The sequence below is a fragment of the Taudactylus pleione genome, unplaced genomic scaffold (assembly GCF_031769625.1).
Source record: "Taudactylus pleione unplaced genomic scaffold, aTauple2 ptg000673l, whole genome shotgun sequence".
Taxonomy (NCBI): Eukaryota; Metazoa; Chordata; class Amphibia; order Anura; family Myobatrachidae; genus Taudactylus; species Taudactylus pleione.
In genome coordinates this window covers 1,772,376-1,795,204 of record NW_028285075.1, presented here as the reverse complement: position 1 = coordinate 1,795,204, position 22,829 = coordinate 1,772,376, and the positions used below count along the sequence as shown (strand labels likewise).

The following is a 22,829-nucleotide window of genomic DNA, read 5'->3' as shown; positions in this document are numbered from 1 at the left end:
TCTTGATTTGACCTTATTTATACGTTGGCAGTAATATAGAAGAAACTACTTGGCAGGAGAGGATTTAAGTGATTGAGTGACATCATATTTCATCCGAGCAAGGCTGGTGCAATATTGGCATTTTATCTATAGATTACTTTTTATTTTTTGTACCTGTAATTGTGAACCTCGTACTTGTTTTTTTCGTGCGATTAGTTTTATTTATACTGTAGTCAATGTTAGGAAGCAGATTTTCTGGTTGCTATCCAAGGTGCTGACTGCAGACCAGGGAATCCCCTTTTTTCAGTAATCAGCTGCCTTGTGTCAGTCCTGTCTACTAAACATTAATATCAATTATTTATACATTGTTCTGTATTCCTACCATCAGCACAGCTAAATATCTGCTTTAGCATTTTTTTTAATTACTTTGAATTATGTATTGTAACATTTAAAATAGGACAAGGGATAGTGAACAAAATGGTGTAATAATAGTCTTAACAGCTTGTTTTTAAGGCTGCTTTACTATGCAAATGTTGAACTGTAAATTTAAATGGCAGTCTAACAGATTGCTGCGTGAGCATTGCCGGTGACTGTTTAGGTATGTTTATCTTTGCATGGTGCATGCGTGTGCGTATGTATTGCATGTACTAAAACAAACATTGGAAGACTATTATCTTGCAGAATGTGAATTCAAATATAATCGCGTTATTAATGTGTAATTAGAATCCTTTATTGCTCATTTTTCTGTGTAAATTTTGCTAAATAAAAGGTTTGCACGCTTAGGGTTTTAGAACTTGCCTCTTTCATAAGCCACAGTTCGCCATGACTTAGCAGCAGTTCTAAAGGTTTTATTTTGCTTTCTGGACAATCTGTTCAAATACAAGGTCAAACTACTTTGGAGCAAAAGGGCTTTAAAGCACCTTAAGCCAAAATGTCTGGCTTTTTATTTCTTCTGTTTGTAGTAATACATCCCTGTAGTAATTTACTACAGATTTTGGTCGAGTGGAAAGCTGCATTTGTTGCTGAGTATAATGAGTGAAAGAAGTCTGTCATGTTCTGCCTTTTGGCTTTCTTATTTTCTGACTTTTTTTTTTATTTTTTATTATTATTGTGAAGAAAGTAATTGCTTCTAAAAATGGGTAGAATAAATCCTTTTGTGCTGTTGCCATGCATCCTCAAAAGGTCATGCTGCTTTGTGTGCTAGATACCAAAGTAATTATGCAATTATTTTGTTGAATGCTGTACAATATGCCAAAATCGCATGCTGTTGAGTTAAGGTGATCTGTTTCGAAGAAAGTGCCCTGTAAGGTGGTATTTACACAAGAAGGGAGAGAGATCAATATGGAGATAGAAAGGAATGGCACTCTGGAAACCGTTTGAATGCATAAACTACTTGTTTGGTGTAAGCAACATCAACGTTTCAGGTCTGCTCAGCACCCTTTATCAAGCTATACAAGGGGTCCTGAGCAGCCCCGAAACATTGCTCTTTTGCACCAAATAAACTCAAGTAACCCATCCATTCAAAGGGGACGTTTCAATTGCTTTATCGTGACTGATCTCTCGGCATGCGATACTCAATTGTTTTAGGGGGTGAAGGGGAGTGTGGGTTAGAATACTTACGTAGCCCCGAAAGGGTTGTTTATCCCAGACCCAAGTACCATATTGTATTAAATTTTATTTCCTCCGTTTTGAAGTGGATGACATCAACATTTTCACAACAATGTGTTATATTTCAGGAGATGAGCTGATCTTGCGGGTGGTGATGGCCTGTCCACCTGTGTGATTGTGTTAGTAAGAATAGAAGCAGAGGGGGATGGAGGCAGCAGAAAGCGCATACTTGAGAGTTCGGTAATGGAAGGAGCAGGGTCCTGAAACTACACAAAGTAATCATGTGGGGCTACTATCAAACTGGTAGGGGTCCTGTGGTGTCAATAAGTGAGGCCAAATTTGTGCTTCCAAAGTATTATGAGTTGTTAATAACGTTTAGCTCAGATTAGGCCAAAATGGAACTTTCCCTAGTTTTATTTTTTTTTTCTTCTTCTTTAAATCGGTGCCTATTATAGCTCCTCTAAACCTAAAATACAAGTCACCAATACGTAAACTATTTTGTAGCAGAGAACTGAGTATATTTAAACTCAAACGTTGCTTGTGGTGAAACAGTGTATTTTACACGCCCTCACCTCTGCTTATTGAATGATTGTGTGTGGAATGTCTTGGAACCAGAAAATGGCTTGTTTGTAACTAGTGTAAAAGTATTTGGAAATTCTTATATATCTAGCAATCCCTATTTTATCAGCTGGTAATATAAAGAGGATGACCTAAAATGGTACTGATTTACCACTCTACTTTTTCGCACCTGATTGCAAGCAAGAAGTCTGTACCAAGAGAGCCTACTGTGAACCTTGTGACTGTGTAGCCAGAAAGTGGGGCAGTATCTGGGTAGTGCTGCCAACTGTGTCCAGCCAGCAAATAGGACTGGCTGGCTGTGTCCTGATGGCAAGTAGGGGCAGTATCTGGTCAGCTCTAAGGATTCTCTACTCTAAAACGAATTAGAACCTGTTTAAGAAAGCAGAGCACACTAAATAATCTGATGGTGATTTCACTAGAGGGACCACATCCTACAGACTTTAATTATGAAAAAGCTGCAGACAACTGGGCCTCTAAGAAGAGAAGAATTAATATTTGAAATGTTAATCTCGAGTTGAAATCAATATAAGGTCAGGATTTCAACATTTCATTATTGCAAAGGCGGCCACTTGATGCCACACGGCTGGCAACATTTTCCAAGGAGAACGCTGGAGGTGCCGTGTGCGATTTGTATATTTGTGACTGGTAGAAGTTGCCATTTCTAGTGTATATTTACATTTTAGTATAATTACCCTATAAAGATACATATTTATTCTTTGCAGCATTAACTTGTTAGGTTATGACCCATGTCAAGTTTATTTGTATTTTAAAAATTTTAATGGTTGGGTGCATTCCAAAAGTATTGGCTTCTATATTTTATTTAAGTTATTTATATAGCGCACATATTCTGCAGCATATTACAGAGAATATTTCAGTCATTCACATCAGTCCCTGCAATCTGTATTCCCTATCACACATACACACTAGGGTTAATTTTTATCAGCAGCCAACTAACCTACCAGTGTCAGAAGAAAACCACACAAACACAGGGAAAATGTACAAACTCCACATATGACCAGAAATTGAACTCATGATTTCATTCCTTCGGTAATGCTAACTTCTATGCCATCCCTGTTGCTCCAATTGTGCTTTGTTAAAGGGTAAATTGATACCATTTCAAAACATAGTTTGGCAACATGTGACTTTGCAACTGCTCAGGAACTACAAGTCTCAGCTTGCTTATACACACACTTGAAAAGTCACAGGTTGCCTACCCCTGATTTATATGATCGAGTTTGTAAATTTTGTTGAGTCAGGTACATTAGAGCTAGGGATGGGTAATATGTTGGCCCTATAGAAATACAGTGGTGATGATAGGGCTGTTATGTATCACTTCTTAGTAGTCACTCTGCGGGCAATGCTTACTTATCTTTCCTCTCTCCCTCCATCTCTTACTGTATTCTGGTATCTAGTGTAATAGAGTGGTCAGATGGCTGCTTTTGGCACTATATATTTTTTAATTTATATATACTGGCTTATGTCCCCGGTTTCACCCAGGTAGACCTTAGATACGTTACTGTTTCCATCTCACCACTCCAGTAACACATTAATCATTCGCCTGCTATAGTAAGTCATTACCCTCCCTCACCTGTGTACTAACACATTGCACACCTTTTCCTCCCTCGTCCTTGTTGTAACATATTTCCTTCCCCACTATTCAAATAGAGTCACACCAACTGTCAGTGATGTTTGGCAGCACTTGTGATGACAGTTGGTGTTTGAATATGACCTGTGCTGTGGTCACGATGAGACCGTCAGGCCACTGCACAGGGGGAGGAAACATTTTAGCCCTTTTCACCCCCTTAGGAGTCAAATTCTAAAAAATCCCTTCTAATGGAGCGTACACACGGTCAGATTTGTCAGACTTGTCAGATTTGTCAGATGAACGATTGAACGATTAAACGATCTGAACGATTTGAACGATTTGACCAAAGTTTTGAACGATTGAACGATTTTTGACTGCATTAAAATGAATGGAATCGTCCAAGTCTGACTGCAAACCCATCAGATGTCAGATATCGTTATCTGACAAACGGGAACGCGCATCGTTGATCGTCCATCGTTCAGGCATGTCAGATATGAACGATTTTCCATCAGATATGAACGACTGAACGATTTTTAAATCGTTATCGTCCATATCTGAAGAAAAAATCTGATCGTGTGTATGCACCATTAGTGGGCACCTACATCATGGAAGGAATATACTCCCTGATTTTCATGTTTCTAGGTCCAGAGGTTTGGGCTGGTCGACGATGAGTCAGTCAGAACAAATGTGGGAGTGTGTGTATATGTATATATATATTCTTCACCCCTATAGTAATGCATCCCTGCTCTAGTAAGGTATTACCTTCCCTCACCAGTGTACTAACATTCCACTCCCTCACATCTGTAGTATCACCTTTCCCTCCCTCCTCCCTCCCTTGTGTAAAAATACAATCTCTCTCCCTCACACCTGTAAGTAACAATTTTCCCTCCCTCTCCACTGGAGAAACCATTTCCGCTCTCTCCCCTCTATTGTAACACATTCCCCTCCGTTGCCCGTGTGGTAACACATTCCCTCCCTTCCCCCAGTAGTAATACATTTGACATTCCCCTCCCTCACCTGTGTAGTAACACGTTTTTCCTCTCTCATCTCAAGTAACACATTCTCTTCTCTCACTGTTCAAATAGAGGAGCGACAACAACTGTCAGTGATGTTTGGCAGCACTTGGGATGACGGTTGGTGTTTGAATATGACCTGTGCTGCGGTCATGATGAGACAGACACAGGATATTGCACAGGGGGAGGGAACATTTTAGTCTGAATTGATGGCAACTGGAAGCCACAGACTGAGTTATGCAGCACAGTGCTTCTCAAATCCAGTCCTCGGGACACGCCAACAGTGGATGCTTTTCAGATCTCCTCCTTCTGTAGCACAGGTGCATTCATTACTGACTGACCCATTGTAAAAGATCGACAGATGGTGCTAATGATTTCTGTGAGGAGACCTGGAAAACATGCACCGTTGGTGTGTCCCGAGGACTGGATATGAAGCTCTGTTGTAGTGCATGGAGTAGGCGCCTCATGTAGGAAAGCTGATGCTGAAAGATTGTTTAATGTACAGGTGCATTTGACATGCCAAAGTTCATACATTTAACTTGTTTCTGTACATATGGATATCTGTATAGCAGCAATCTTACAAATGTTATTTTGTACCATAGTTAGTCGTAGGCCCCAGCGCTATGGTGTGGGAACATTACGCTGCTTTGGTAGAAATAGTGCAGTATTTTTGGGATTAGCAAACCTCCCTTACGTTGTGTTTTGTATGATTGCATCTGTAATACTTCAATCCCAAATTTTAATAAGCCTCCAGAGAATATCAAAACTATAGGCCCAACTGCAATATAATCTAAGGAAGTGTTTTTTGAGAGAGAACACTATAAAAGATTTGGGTATCCAATTAATTACTTTACAGTGTTTGAATGAGGGGGAGAACCGCAGGTGGCCCTGATAACACTGTGTAAGATGTCTGGTGTATTAGTGCCTTTTAGATTGGAAAAACTTGTGTTTTTGAGTGATAATTACAAAGGCCCTTTTTTTCTTTGATTCCTATCTTTAATATTTTCCTTTTTCCCATCAATATGTTTCTTTTTTATTACAATATGTATATTTGGCTCCATAGCAACGGCTGTATTAATAAAAGTATTCCATTATACTTGGTCATTTAGAATAGCTTGTGGCTATACGCTGCCTTTACAGTTAAGCTCAGAAATACAGTCTGTAAGTCTCGGAGGATATGAAAACTTACAAAATAGACTTGTGGATGACAAAGATCATTTTTGATTTGGTGTGGTGTGCAGTAAAATTTTATGATCCATGTTGGCTCCTTAGGGAATATAAAGTGCAGAGAGCATGAAGAAACCCATAAAATTACCAGGGATTTCATATTGTTTGTAATTAATGTGGGGTCTCAGAGGTTTCTCCTGGCTGGCTGAGATATCCCAGCTAAATAAAAGTACAATTTGTCTATTTTTAGATGTTAATATCTTGCTGAAAACAGAAATTTTTTTTATAGGCAAAGCTGCATGAATAGAGAACCTGTAGACTGCAGCTCAACTTAGGCGCCTAGTTTATATCACCAACTATTGTTGATATCTCCTTGTTCTGTAAGACTTCACTGGGGGCGAATCGATTCGAATTGAATAGCGCTGGCAGCGAACTCCCGGAGCTATTCAATTCAGTGCGCTGTCTGATCAGAGAATACCGATTATCACGGTCATTGCGCCTTAACAAGGGTGTTAAGGCGCGGTACCCGGCATTCTCTGACCATTAGCGCCGCGCTATGTAGAAAAACAGCCGCACACCCGGCACTTTGGTCGGATTTCTCTTCGCATCCCCAAGGCGGTGCGAGAAGAAATCCTTAGCGCGCCCAAACAGCACGGTGTATTGAATAGCTGCGGGAGTCCCTCCCGTCGCTGTTTAATAGCGCGTTGAATTGAATTCCCCCCACTGTCATTTCTGGCTTGCTCAAGTTTGTGCACAACACTGTTTGAAGGCCAGCAGAGACCTCTGTGACGCAGCCCAGTACTTGTGAATGAGCAGAACTCCCTAAGCGGTTCAACGGCAACATTTGCTACCTGTTTGAATCGTGTGAGCTTATTACGTTTATCAAACCAATACTGGATTGTTGAAGAAAACTTGGGTCACCCAACATGTTGGGTTTACATCGCATCCCAAGAAAGAGAAAAACTCTTCTTTTATCTCTGCACCCATTTCTAAAGCTGGCCATACACGCTACAATTATTGGGGCGATCCAGCCGATATCCGCGGATCACCCAGATAATTGTAGCCTGTGCGGGCGACCGAGGGTTAAATATTGCTCGGTCGGGCATGCCGGATTGTCCAGCATGCACGTCCAATGCGATATTTAAGAGGTAAACTGTCGTCCGCATCGGGCTGTGTATGCCCGCAGACGTCGGGCTAATACGGTGTATGTGGCTGGCATGCTGCCAGATAAAATGCCTGTCAGACCGACAGACATTTTATCTGGACGTGTATGCCAAGCTTAAATGATTTGTGTCCATAGTAAAATATATTTTAATCAATCTGCTCATACACGAATATGTAAATATAAGTTCCCATGGGCCAGTAACGTGGACATCCTACCAGATTGTTTCCTCATCCGTCTGTAGTGTAATTATAGTTAACTTTTTGGTCATTAGTTACTAGACTTTGTGCTAAGGAAACCTTGCTTTTATGTGTTTTATAAAGGTGGGTTAAATCCAAGGTACAAGAGACAAATGTACATTGAAAATCTATTGCGAACACCCAACTCAAATTTTTTTTTTTGTAAGGTAAAAAACAGACCATAGTAAAAACTAACCTAAATATTTGAGACCACATTTAGTCTGGCTACCTGCTATGCGAGTCCTGTATAGAGCAAACCTTCAAGAGGGCTGTGAGCGGCTTCGGTGAGTGAGATGCCCTGTAAGTGGCTGAACCTACAATCGCAGGCAGTGGGCACCAACAAAAAAAAAAATAAAGAAAGAATTTAATGTGGAATTTAATAGCTATATCCTCTCCTCATTTTTTTAGAGTTGATCTAGATAAATATATTTGTGGGTTTTAAATTGTGGGTTTTAGTTTATTTTCTACCAAGCTGGCCAGACCATTACAACTTTGTGGCACCAAAAGTTGATTTAAATATAATATTTTTGGGGGCTAGTTAGAAAATAATGTGTTTATCATCAGTAAATACTTTCTTACTTGTGACCCGGGTCGATCCGTGATACTATCTTTCATTCAGCCACATTCGCCACAGAATTGGAAAGTAGTCATGCCTAGTAACTGGCCACAACGACCATGGCCGGCTTTAGTAAATCTCATGCTCTGCATACAGTATGTCTACCTACTAAATGCTTTATCATTTTGTATTTTTGGCCAATATCATCCTAGTCTTGCTCTTGTTCAAGCCAATATAGTGCATTATAGAAAGTCTGACTGCAAAGCAAAAACATGGAATGGTTCCATATAATAAAACAAATTACTTGTAAAGGATTGACAATACTTTTAAAAGGCAAGTGTGTATATAAAGGTAATTATTTTACAGTGGTTGGTTTCATTGCCCACCCCCCCTTTTTTTTTTTTAAGTATTGTAGGTTTTAGTACAGTAGCAGTGCCCATAAAAACAGGAATATCCTGTTTCTCTTAAGTATCCACAGCATGAACAACATAGGAAATGAATAATCCAAATGTATCACTTGGTTTATTAAATGACTTAATCAACATAAATGCCCCATTAAAAAATTAATCAAACCATTATTTGTATTTCAGGCAATTTCTGTGAGTAATGTTGTGTTGCTTTTTTTTTATGAAGCAAATTTGATTTTTGTTAAGCGAACATTGCTGTTAGTGTTATCTTGCCGTATGTGGACTGTTTGTATCAGACTAGTTACACCTGGCGTCCTTCTATGTTCTTTAATGGGTGATTGAGTATTGGTGGGCAAATGATGGCAGCACGTGACCAGGGTATAATTTAATTTTGGGCCCTTTTCCACAGAGGGCTCAGTGCTTGGACGTGTGTAGCAGGTCTTCTCTACGGCTTGGCTGCTTTAGTCTGAGTGGAGACATCATAGTGCTGAGTGACAAGCCCTTGCTTACATTGTGTATGTTCATTCTAGTGCTCCAAATTTATAAATAAGACTCCTATATGCTGAAAGGGAGTGTGATTCCAAATAACAAAACAAATGAAAGGATCACAACATATTTAGAAGACCAGCAGGGTCTAATTGTAATTGTTTTACAGTGGGCACGATTCAATTCAGCGCGATGTAAATAACGCCGGGAGATAGCTCCCGGAGCTATTCAATTCATCGCTGTTAGGTCGGGGAAGGCTCGTTATTGCACCTTAAACAGGGTGTTTAGGCGCGATAACGGGGCTTCCCCGACCTAACTTTCCGGCCGAGGCTGTTTTCCCGGCGCTAAGAGCAGAAAACAGCCTTGCGCCGGGACTTTTGTCGGATTTCTTCTCTCATCCCCGGGGGGATGAGAGAAGAAATCATTAGTCGGACTTGTCAGCGCGGTGTATTGAATAGCTCCGGGAGTGAGCTCCCGGAGCTATTTACATCGCGCTGAATAGAATCGAGCCCAATGTGTGCCATTTTTTGTTGTAGAACATTTCAGTTGTAGTAGTGTTGGACACTGGGGGCAGAATTCAATTGTTTCCAGCCCCCATCTCGCCCGACGGAGCTATTCAATTGTTGCTCTTGTCGGGCGCGATCAGCTGCCAGCACTCAATTTCAGCTCGCAGCTCCAGAGGGGTGCGAACTGAAATTTGTGAAAAGGGACCTGTTTGGGCGCCCAACCGGCACTTTTGCGATCGCACCCAGCACTTTGGTCGGGGTTAGCCGATTTAGGCAGCTAAACCCTACCACTTTGGGCGAGATCAGCGCGATAAGCTAGAAGAATTGAACAGCGACCCGCAATCTCCCGTCACTTTAGACGGGAGATCCAGGCCGCGAAAAACAATTGAATTCCGCCCTGGGAGCCTGACTAGATCACAGATGCAAAAGGGGGAAGGCACTATAAAATGTTTTACCCTTTAGGGCCATATCCAATTAGCTGCGGCTATTTAGCTCACTCGGGGCTATCCAATTAGCACCGTAGTCGGCCTGACTGCACTTATCAGGGTTTTTTCTCGGGACCTGATGTGTCCCAAAAAATCCATAAGTGCCGTTTTTTTGCCCAAAAGCGAGAACACATAGTGCCGCGAGCTTATTGCGACGCCTATGTGTTAACAGGCGAACTATCCTATTAATTTGCCCGAATTAATAGGATAGGGAGAAAAAAATATCGGGGATTATCGGCGAAAAATCCCTGTTTTTCGCCGATCGTGGGGATCACTTAGCGCCCGAACAGTGTTCGTGGCTAATTGGATATGGCCCTTAATGTTATAGCAAGTTTCCCATGTTCGTTATTTATTTCATATCCTTTCTATTTTGTAATGGTTAAACTTGGATTACAAATAATCTTAAATAAAATCATTAGTAAAACAAAATGCACATGTTAAATAGTCCTTAGACGTGATTTTGTCTTCTCTTCAAATATGTGCTTTGCAAACTGTTACTACCGGACCATAATTTGAAGGTAAACAAAATTGTTTTGCCGTTTTATAAATTAACTCATCTAATTTGCTGAGTACAAATGATATTTGTTTTCTCAGTTTATAGTTAGAAGTCCACATCTCCAGTTACAGGTATGCCAGGTGAGGACTGGTGAGTGCCTCTGTGATGTCACTAGTTCCCACTAAAGTGATAGGTTGCAATATATGGGTCATTCCACAAATACCCCGCCTCCACTGTATACAAGACAGGCCCATTCTAACAGGCAGCAATGGAAGCGTTTGCCCTTCATTGGCGGAAGCAGTCAGCTTAGCAATTTTTTTTTTTCCCTTGGATGCTGCTGCCCCTATCTAAGCAGAAGATGTTGTGCTGCTTGGTTCAGCATAACCTCATTGTACTGTGCTCCACTCTTTCCCAGCATTATCTTGCTTTGCTCACTCGCTGGATGCCATTACTGTACAGATTGTGATGCTTGCCTATTTTACACAGACACAACAATATAACTATGCAGTTGCTATAACTTGGTCTTACACAGTAGTATTTTGTAATATATTTGCACATCTGAGAATGTCCTCCTACACACATTGCTGTAATATGATCACAAAAAATGAGTCCCAATTAGGCGATGTATGATACAGATGGAATGTGGTTTCCTTTCCGTACATTAGACTGTTACTCAATCACATGTGGTTTTCTTATAATAATGTAATGGGCGTTTAAAGTAAGGGGATTTCATAGACTGCTGCTTAAAAACGTGAGCAGTTTGACCCGTTTATTCAAAGTAAAGAGCATTTCAGTATACTGTATATTTACTACAGTCAGTATTCACCAGCACGGTTGATGTGTATCACGGGATGATCCGATTGCACAGAGTAAAGCCTGTTCATCATTATCCTTACTTTTAAACTAGTGTTTGTATACTCATGTGTATTGTGTGTGTAAACTGTTCATCCCTGCTTTCTCTCATTAGATGATCATGGAAACAGCAACGGCAGTCATGTAAAGATCTTTCTACCCAAGAAGCTGCTCGAATGTCTACCAAAATGCTCAAGTTTACCAAAAGAAAGGCATCGTTGGAACACTAACGAGGTATTTAAATGATCTTTTTTTTGACAGAACGGCTAATTATTTCCTGATGCGGAGCTGTGCTTATCTGTACATATCTTGTACAAACGCTGCCTCCAGGACCTCTGTATAATGCGCTGCTCTAAGATGAATATAGAGTTGTGTAACGTGACATGGTTCTAGTGCTTTGTGGTTCTAATTTCAGCTTCCTGCGCACTTGCCTAAATGAAATCTAAATAACTGGGGTTTTTTTTTTTTTTTTTTAACATACAAAACCTTAATGTGCTGTTTGCTAAACGAGCCTTATCCTGTGTGCTAGATAGGACAAGAGGTATTTGCCATCCATTTGTAAATCTGGTACATGACTCGAGACTTAGGACTGGGTCTGAAACTTGGACCCTTGTCCTATAATGGTCAGAACGCCTGTATATGATTTCTCTAGCTGCATGGTAAGTCCAGGGCTCAAGTCATATCCTATATGCAGAGGCATTCCTCTAACTTTTCTGTCCTCATTGTAAAGTTGACATAAAAATGTGTGATGTGCGTTTCCATGGAAACTTTTGGCTGACAAAGTGCGTTTTTGTGGACAACGGGGGAGGGTTTGTTGGTTGTAGGCAAAGCAGTCATTTGGTCTGGACACATTGTTAGATAATGAAGTGCCAGTTGCCATGGTAAGCTTTAAGCTGTTGTATGGTACTTATAATTGTAGCAGTGGGTCTAGTATTTCTTTGCGGAGTCCCCTGTTATTTACAGTTACTGAGAATTGTGTCTAGTAGGTCACAAAAAAACACAGGATGCCATTTGTATAGTGTAGTGGAATTGGTTCCTTTCTGAATGACTGCATGGTTTGTAGTGGTGTAGTTTTTACAGTTTAAGTAATTCCATGTTATTTTTATGACAAGATTTTAATGTTCTCCACGCTGACGACCAATCCAAGGATTCAAATGCAGGATATTTTAATATGCACTGGACTGCTCCGTTTGAAATGAAAGAAAACCATGATATACTGGAGTGTCCCAACAGATAGTTTGGAAGGCTATCAGCAGTGGTCTTAAAATTCTACAGGTGACCCTCATCACACCAGCTGGGGACTAGCTGCTCTGTAAGTGTCCTTGTGTTCTTTCTTTAGGGATCCCTCTTTTTGTGTGTTGTACAGTGTCATGCAGTACAGCCTTTGATACATGGGTTAAGTCATTTTTCAGTGAGAGCTTATTAAAGGTTTGCAGTGAGTGCAGCTCTCAGCTGATAAGTGGTTTTAAAAATGCACAGTCTCCGCAAACGGCCAACTGCTGCGGCAGCACATCTCCAGCAGCTACGACGACAAGGGCACTAAAATATTTAGTGGACTATATGTGGATTGTTTGATTTTTTTTTTTTTTTTAATATCTTTTTTTTTTTTTTTTTTACCCCTCTGATTTGTGTTTGCAAAACGACACTCAACATTTACAGATTTACATAAAATTAAATAATTTTACAGTATAAGATGACCTATTCCTATTTTGTATGACATTTGTGCAGGTCCTGTGTGTGTGTGTGTGTGTGTGTGTGTGTGTGTGACATTTTAGGAAGTCACTTTTGACTATCACTTATTGATAAAAATCAACAAATCTAAAGCTGGGTACACACGTAAAGATTTTCTGTCCAACTATCCAACTAGTTGATTGGTTGGAATGAAAATCTGGTAATGTATGGGAGTAACTGATGATCAGCAATTTGCTCCTAAATGCCAGAAAACAGATGAAAATGGTCGGTCAGACAAGTTTTGTTAAATGTTTGATCTAAACAATTTGTACAAACAGTTTTTGTCCATTTTCCGGCATTTGGGAGCAAATTGCTGATTGTCATTTGTTTTCATCCCTTACCAGATTTTCATTCCAACCAATCAACTAGTTGGATGGTTGGACAGAAAATCTTTAGGTGTGTATGCAGCTTAAGATGACAAAAACAAAGCGATACAAAACACCTATAACAAAAGTGTTGCATAGGAATTCTAGGACTTGGCACAATAGTCTGACATATAGGGGCGAATTCAGTTGTTTTTTTTTGGCGTTTTAACTAATAGGCGTCTATCAGAGCAATTCAATTGTTTCTCCGATAGATGCCTATTAGTGTACAATGCACCAGATTTAGATGCTCAAAACCGCTATAACTGACTAATCTATGGACTTTGCACACATTTTTTTCTTGCACCTCAGGAGGCTGTGAAAAAAGCCTGTTGCAGCTAATGGGCGTCTTATCAGGCAAACCATTGAATTTCTCTGATAGAAGCCCATTACTTAAGACGGCCCAAAAAAAAACTATTGAATTGCCTCCATAGTAGCAGAGACGAATGCCGGAGCTATATCATTGGCTGCACTGTAAATCCGCGACTAGAGGTGCGAGCACAAATCCAACCTAACTAGTGCCTCGGGACAGAATCACTTTTTGTGACAGCCTCGCTACTTAACTTAGTCGCGCTAAACTGCATTTTCTAAGCCACAGGCATTAGTCGTGGTAAACTGCTTCTCCCGACATAAGTGCAAGGCGCAATGTGGGCAATTAAATAGCTGTGGGCACTCATCCCGGGAGCTACATCGCTGCGCTGCTAATTGAATTGCCCCCTTTGTTTGTTTATAACTATTTCAGGGCTTTCAATCACTTTATCCTTATGGCACAATTAGTTTTTTGCGCACACACAATTTAATGAGGTCTCTGATCCAAATATTTGTATGACTATAGTGAAGTATTCAGATGTGTGCAATGTTCGCGGGGTGTCGTTGAAACACCGTCCAGATAATCAGAAGCGCTGGCACTTCGTAACCACCATCGATGACAATATTCCCTCTCGCCCCACAGAGGTGTACAGGAAGTTTTGGGTGTTGAAGTACTGTATTCTACAGTGATCTGCACAGCTAGACATTGCAGAAACTTGAATATGCTCCCAGGAGATGTAACCAATATTGAACCTGTCTGGTGTTCTGAAATGCATAAGTTTACACCAGGCCAGTCATACTGCTTATCAGTCAGGGACAGAGGCTAACAGAAGTGCATGTACATCGCCAACCTTTCGTAATTAGACCTCCATTACCTCCACACCAATACAAATCACCACCTGTTATTAATTACCGTTTACTGTCCCACGCCACTATCAAATAGTCATTAAAATAAATTCACTGAAGCATTTTAACTTTATCAAACCATGTCCTGAGTAACTTGCTTAAAACATTAATTTGTGCAAAATGAATAGTAGTATTATGATTTACGCTTGCATCTACCCACTTTTTGAGAACTTAAAATATTCATCACAATTTACAACTTTCCAATGAAAAAGTTGAATGTTTACCAACGTTATTACAGAAAGCATTGCTTGGAGAATTGCAGACTATCAGGCTTACCGGTAAGTTAACCCAGAGCAAGCGGTGTCCCATTTTTGTTGGACAGGCCACTGGGTATTGTGAAACTGCAAGTCCCAGCATACCTTGATAGCTGTCATCCGGCAAAACTTACTTTCTAAACACCTACAGAGCCAACATCCCTGCTGCGGGATTATCTTTCCAATACATATAGCCCATGCACAGGCAACATAAGTGCAAATCTGTGCTCCTCGCACTATGCAATCCTGGTCTGTATGTACCACAGAAACATGCTTACGTCACGCCAGGCATTTCTTTTTATCATGGTACCTCCCTGTGTGTTTTTTTTTTTTTTTTCAGTCGATGTGAAATATCTTCTCAAGTTTGGTACGTCTGATTCTGACAGTATATACAGTATGAGAAAAGAGGCCTCATGATCAAGCAGTTCTTCCCTCCTGATGGGGTCTTCATTGCCCAAAGTAACACAAGGGGAAATGTATCAAGCCTTGGAGAGAGCTAAAGTGAAGTTGCCTAAATCAACCAATTGGCCTTTAACTGTCACTTCATAGACTGTGCTAGACAAATGAGAGCTAGGAGCTGATTAGTTTATTTGGGGCAGCTACTCTACTTTATCTCACTTCAAGGCTTGGTACATCTCCCCTATTCTTTAACAGGTGGTTTTTGAGTCCTGTTATGTTGAATTGCTGTAAAGTAGTTTCTATCTATCATTTCTCTGTCCTGCCATCAGGATAGTGCTGCATGGCACTGAGCAGGAGGCTCCATCTGATACCATCCAAGGTTTGTAGCACCGCTTTAACATGAAGGACATACAAAGCTGTGTAACCAGTCTAGATAGTGACTTTGTGAAACAATCCTTTTGTTTCTCGGCTATCGCACTACAAGATTAGTCTCTTGCAGCTGAATGTGTCCCGGTGGTAAATGAATCATGGAGTTGTGTGATCTTTAACTCTCTGGATAATCCAGGAATTCTTATTTTAAGACCATTTTTCCCCTTTTTAAGCCTGTGCAAATACTGTAACAGTCCACTGGTTGGTTGTTTGGTTTTTTTACACATGGATGTATATATTTGTGATGGTTATTTTTACCTGTTGTAGACTCATTGTTACTTAAACATTGCTCCTCCCCTCCAATGCCTGCACTGGAAATTACAGTGACTGGCTGCTAGTAGTACAGGTAGTAGTCTCACCACAGCACTGAATATGAGAGGAGCTCATTGTGTGATTTAATGAATCAAACCCAGAACTCCTTCCCCCCTCCCTCAAGGTTGGTGTATATTGCTTTTATTTGCAGGGGCAGTTGGCTATAAATTGCTGTGTAGGTCTCTGTGAGGCAGAGACCTGTTATGTGTTTCTCACACTTGTTGATGGTGTTTTATAACCTGTAGGGCCTAGGCTGTGTATAACATGCAGATTTTGGACCATTGCCTGCCAAACTTATTCTAGTATGTTGTGCAATTGTGTAGATGTAGATAGGTGTATTTCAGCCATTCAGTCTGTATATATACTAGTAAATGGACCAGAATCTGTCGGATCACCTCAGCCACCACCGCTGCGCCCCTCCCGACCTGTTACACTTACCCCCTGTTATACTTGCCCCCCTCTTCTGGCCCATCATCATAACTGCGGTCACACCTAATGTGCATGGCATGCACCATGCACGCAATCATAACCCTATTTTTGTCATACTCCAGTTTTAGATACATGTGGGTGTGTGACATACAGTTGTGTCCTCCTACACGAAGCCTCTTTATGCCATAAGGCGCGAAACACCAACACGACTGAGGCGCTCAAGACGAGTAGTGTACCATGTTTTTCTTTACATTTTGCATCTAGGGTCTAGTGTTCTCTATAGGTCCGGCGCTGGGCAGGGCGCCGGACCTAGAGAAAGGGCACATCTGCGCACGCTTGAAAAGGGGCAGTGGCCAAGGAAAATGGGGCGTATCTTAAAGACGCGTCCACTTTTCATCACTCTAAATATACCTGCATTGGTGAAAGCTGTAAAGACTATTCTACAAATAGAAGAGGCGGAATCCGCTCCTAAGACAAAACAGCCACTGTTTAATCTACAAAAGGTAGTTTTACCAGTTTCTTCACTCTGACCAGCTGTCTGATTATATGAGTGAGGCATGGTATATGCCCAGTAAAAGGTTTCAAGTACCGAAACGTTTAAGTTCCTTTTCCCCTCTCCCCGCAACTGATTGCACTAAATGGGAAGCATTGGATTCTCATATAACTCGTCTGGACAAGAATGCTACCTTATCCAAACATGCTACAACCTCCTTCAAGGAAACTACAGATAGATGCTTGTCATAAATCTACTTGCCGGGATGCCCCCCAAGCGCTGCCGTCAGTATGAATGGATGCTGGGCGTATGAGCCTGGCATGCAGTTACCGCCGGTGAATGGTACACCGCAGTTTTTTTTTTCCCACCCGCAGGACACTGCGACACGTGGGTGAGGTCTGCACCCACAGGCTGTTCCAGCGGGACCAGCGCCGGCGGGCAGGGTGGTTTTGCTTTTAGAAATAGGGCAGGATGCTGCACCCTCTAAAACAGCCTAGCAGGAGCACTATAGGTCTCAATGCAGACGCAACAATAAGCTGCTGAAGTGTACCAGAGATGCTAGGCTGTGACTTGCGTCACACGGGAGATGGTACAACACACATACAGGGAGTTCTGGAAAGCGCCTCCGTAGTGACTGTGCGCTAAGTATGTGAGACAGTGGCGGCTCCAGAGGTGGGACTGCAGCACAGTCTGAATTTCAAATAGGGCAGCCCCACCAACTGCCACCCCAAATGCTGCCAAGCATCGCCATCCAGGACTCACTGGCAGTTGCTGCGGCTCCCCTATTTGAAATTTGGTCTGTCACACACTTGGCATAAAGTCGCTGCGGAGAGAGTTTTTAAACTCCCTGTACAAGATGCAGATGAAGCTCAGTGGAACTTGGCATGAGGAGAAGCCACGACCACTTGTGTGGTAGCCCATTTTTACACAGACTCAGACTATTTCTCACAGATGTAAAAATACTGCAAGTCCCAGTGGTCAGTGTATGCTAGCAATGTAGCTTGTCTCTTCTAGTTTTATGTGCACATTGGGAGTAATAAAGACCTTTGGTGCCACCAAGACGCTAACATAATAGCTGTTTGAAGCAGGTGTGCAGTGTTTTTTTTTTTTTTTAATTCTTAAATAAGGTTCGTTTAATTTTGCAAAGTTAAAACGTCAGACAATTGTTTCGAGAATGCGCCTAATAGATAGAGCCCATTTGTTGCCTAAAAAAAGTCTGTTGTAAACGATACAATACTGTATGGAGAATATACTTTTACTGTTGTTCTGTCGATCTAGGTGAGAATCTTCCATTAATATACTTTCTGATGGTTAAATATCTGATGGTCCGTTAAATTCGCTCTGATTGTCCATTCTTTTCGGTCTCCTCATACAGCAATGTACTTTGGCATAGCAGACAGATTGACATTCCCCTGTCCCACCCACCAAGACGACGCAGAGTACATACTGAACTTTCTTTTCTTGTAACAATCGCCCATCCCTGCTACACCCCCTCACTCTTGTTTCTCCAACCACCCCCATTTAATTAATCTTAATATTAATTCCTATGATCTTACCATCCTTTCCCACCCTCCTTTTGGTTGCCAGTCTAGGATATAGTATATTGTAAGATTAGACTAAGAAAATAGAACTCCTCACCCTTACTTTCCAATTTAGCTTAAATTGCATAATGCTTCTGCCTTCATTGCTAAATTAGAATGTTTTGTGTGAGTGTAAATTACTATGAGCGAGAGCGAGCACAGCGAGAGTTCTTCATACGTCATGATGGCTGAATGCATAGATACTGAGCATTGTCAGGAGACAAACCAGCAAGTGCACATGTCAGGTGGTTTTCTTATATTGACTACATACAAAATTGCACTTTGTAAAACACAGTATTGTAATACTGTATAGTTCCTGGGTGACTTACACAAGGCTTACATTGGTTATTACATCCTTAGCTCTTTACGGTGTGATGTGACTGTAGCGCCATTCAATGGCATTATTGCCAGGTAGTCTGTTTTGTGTCGAAAGTTCCCCCTCTCTACTCTTAACAGCCCATAGCTAAGGTATAACTTTATCTAGAACACTTCAGTTCCGAAATACTCCTGAAACTTGTCTACCAGCTTTTCTGTAAAGCCGGGTAACCGCTAGGCGGATTTGACAGGCGATTGGACGATAGCGACGTTGTTATCGTGCAATCGCCCGCTCATCGGACATGTAAATGTCAAAAACGACCAGCGATGCGCTTGCCCGCTGGTCGTTTTTGCTATCCATCATCGCCCGTACATGCTGGTCAACCTGATTCCGTCAGGTTCAGCATGTGCGGGGATGATGGATGTGCCTGGACTGAACGAATGAGCGTTCAGTCTAGGCACATCACTAGATATACAAATGACAGCATGATTGCAATGTCGTAATCGTGCTCTCGTTTATATGTCTATTAGTGGATACGCACCTTAAGTCTGTGTGTGTGTGTGTGTGTGTGTGTGTTCGGTACCTGGAATGAAAATAATATTGACCAATATTTTGCTTGAAAAATCATGAAAGGCTCCGCAGCCAAAGCCAGATCATTGATTTAAGCTCCTCCCATTTCTCAGGCTTTTTTTTTTTTTTTAAAGTGCGAGGTTTAACTTTAATACTTATTAATGCAGGGCTCGACAAATCCTGGGGGCCAGGTCGCCATGGCTACCAGATTTTGCTGCCTGGCTACTAGATGTTGCAGTGAGGAAGGAAGCAGATCCTCATCGGCTCCGGCGGAGATTTGTGCCTATAGTATTGCGGTGTTCATATCATGCACAGGAGTGCATGTGCTAAGTGTCGCCTGTGGTGACTGCTGTGCCTCTGTCCGTCCCGGCCTGCACTGACTCCTCCTCCTCCATCCTAGCCTGCTCTGATCCCTGCTGTCTGTCCCAGTCTACGCTGATCCTGATCCTCCTGTACGTCCCGGCTGTCTGTCTCCTATCTCCGGCTGCATAGAGCTCTCCGGTAGTAGGGTCTATGCGTGGCCAGGGATTGCGGAGTGGCTTCAGAGGGATAGTGGGGTGACCACGAGGGGAGGGGGTTTTTGTTGTACTTTCTTGGCACCATTATTTTATGTGAAATGTGGTGTGTTATTACTGGAGGTGGGGGGGGGGGTGGAGCAGGTGAGCTGTGCAGAGCAGCGAGGGGGGATCTCTATTTTAATGTATCCATTCAACTGTGACAATTTTGTGGACTAGTATAGTGTGTATAAAGGTTGCATAACACACAGAGCTGTGCTCCTCACTCCTGTAATATTTTTGGGTGGACAGTGGTCTGGCTCCTAGATTTTAGAAAAATTTGTCAAGCCCTGTATTAATGGTTAGTAGTTTGCACTTTTTTTTTTTTCCTCTGTACTGTAATACTTTAAAGCAGAAGTTTCCAAAGTACTCAATTACAGTCCAGGTTTTAAGGATTTCCATGCTTGAGTCCAGATGGTGCTATCAAATTGAATGAGGTACTAAAATAAGTCACCTATGCTCATTCATGTATACCTGTAAGACTTGGACTGTAATGGCAGTTTTGGAGCCTTTGCATTAAAGGATTTTATTTTTTAAGCACCGTTGCTGAACTCCGTTCAACAGCAGCTGGAGGGATGCTTACTGCCCGCCCCCGAGTTAAGTGAACGAAATACTTTTCTCAACTTTGACCTCACAGAGAAAGTAGAAAGCATATTCTTACTTCGTTTAGCATGCTGATGTACTTCTATGGATCATGGCTAAGACAGTAAGCAGCAGATGAATATTTTGCGGCCAATGACATTCTCGTTTTTGCAATTTATTTTTAATGATCGCCTGTCTTTCACATAGTCCGATAAGCAAGTGCTTTATTGCTAATGATATTGGCCAATAAAACTTTGATCGGGCTCCACGTGATCCCTATTCCAGCTTATTTACAATAAGATCACCAGCGTGATAAATTATTTAGTGGCAGATTAATTTTGGAAGCCATGATTTTGATAATGTGCTTGCATGCCTCATTTGCCAGAAAAATTGCAAAATTTGATTTAACATCTAAAGAGCAATTCCTCCAGTCTCACTGCTGAAAGAAGAGCATATTTCCTCGCCAATGTCACAGACTAAATTGTCTAATTTAAATCAATGACTTTTCACAATTCTTTTCCCCAGCACAATGCTCGGCACTAAAACCTTTAGGGAGCTGGAGACATCTTGCTTACAGAAATCTGGGTTGGATTTATGGACCTGAAACAAAAGATATGGGCTCGGATTTCAATCTAAATATCCGCCATGCACGGAAAGGCATAAGGCTTGTTGCTGTGTCAGGATAGGGCATTGTCTTGTCTCCTTTCATGGTCTGATCCGTCTCTCGGGCATCTGCTTTGCCACTCGCTACTCTAGAAGGGATTGTGTGCAGTTGCCACTGAAGACTTTATTGGAACTAGCTGTGGGTTCCAGCTGTCAGTAAAAAAAAAGGAGCCAGTAAGGAAAAATCTGTGTGTATGTAATAAAAATATGTATGTATGTGTGTTATATATAATTTTATTAGTGTGTGTGTGTATATGTATATATTATTTTTATGACCCTGAATTGTATGTAACACTTGTCACACTGATGGATTTAGGTCGGAATAGGGTTATGAACCTAAACCTATTATTGACCGTCTATGACCTGTTCCATGGGAGGGAATGCTAAGCAGCTGTTCTCACCTACATGTTGTATTGAATTTGTTCAGCAAGGGATACTCACCAAATCTATGAAGGTAATTACAACAAAATGAAAAACCTGACCTGACAGAAGTTGGGATTGTTATATCAAATCTGATTTTTGGGAATGTAAAAAGAATAAAAAAAGATTTACTAAAGTAGAGTTTCCCATTATAGTCCAGGTTTTAAGGATAGCCATGTTTGAGTCCAGATGTTTAAATCAAATTGACTGAGGTACTAATTAAGTCACCTGTGCTCAAGCATGCATATCCTTAAAACCTGGAGTGTAATGGAGGAGTTTGGGATATTCTGCTATAGTATACTACAGAAATTGACTTTTAGGCTCCAGTGGGGTCACATTACTTGTCAGGCAGGAGCCATAGCAATATAAAGCTTATAATACCCCTTTCAGACATGCCGAGAATCCCGGGAATTTGGCCTGCCTCAGCCAAATTCCCGGGTTGCCGCGTATGTCTGAAAGGTACCTACCCGGGAACACATTCCCGGGTAGCCGACCCTTCAATCGACCAGGGAATTTCCCGGGACTTAAGTCCCGGAAAATTACCCTGCTTATGTCTGAATGGTGCTACCCGGGAATTTACTACTCCCGGGCTGCACCAAGCAGCTTTTACATTGATTTGGCAGCGCAGAGTGTCCTATAGGATGCCCAGCGCTGCTGCTTTGAGTTCGCAGAGCATCCTATAGGACACTCAACGCTGCTGCTTACCACCCCCAACGCCGGGGACACCCGCCGGCTGGTCTCTGCCACAGCACGCTACCCACACTCCTGCTGGACCACCAGGGCGCATTTAAATTTAATAATAAAATAAAATGCCTGTAGTGATTGGTCGTCTGCCTGATGACATCAGCGGCAGCCGGAGAGGGGATAGGCTAGGAAGGACAGAGGAGAGGGAGGTAAGATTAAAACTAAAAAACCCTGCTTATGTCTGAAAGGGGTCTACCTGGGAATTTCCCGGGTAGACGCTGTAGTGTGAAAGGGGGGTCTCGATCAAATACCTGGGAATTTGCACAGGAGAAATTCCCGGGTCTGAGCAGGAAATTTCCCGGGTCGTATGTCTGAAAGGGGTATAAGTGAAGCCTTGAGCATCTAGTGTAATTATACAGCCTTCTACCACCTACAGATTACACTGTATTACTGTAACTACTTATTTTGAGCTTGTTGAATCAGCATTGAGAAGTAACTAGTACAATATACAGATAGAAAATGTCAGATGTTGGGAGTTCATGTGGTGTAGATGGTGCAAAGCCAAGCGGAATACTTTTCATTTAGTTATTAAATTTGACTTGTCTGTGTTGGTCCCAAGTGTAGAAAATACAATGCAGACATTTAGTGTGTGATAACACAATAATTCCAACCAAACCTACAGCCTGTATGTTATACAATGAAGATGGGAGATGTAT

The 22,829-nt window shown here is 41.6% G+C and overlaps 1 protein-coding gene across 1 annotated transcript in view; it reads left to right on the top strand.

Moving 5' to 3' along the window:
* Positions 1-22,829, top strand: part of CAMTA1 (calmodulin binding transcription activator 1) — a 1,701,345-nt gene that overhangs the window by 2,914 nt on the left and 1,675,602 nt on the right. The window contains exon 2 of the mRNA XM_088455852.1: positions 11,236-11,354. Coding sequence (XP_088311978.1) covers positions 11,236-11,354 — 119 coding nt within the window. The remainder of the gene's footprint in view (positions 1-11,235; positions 11,355-22,829) is intronic.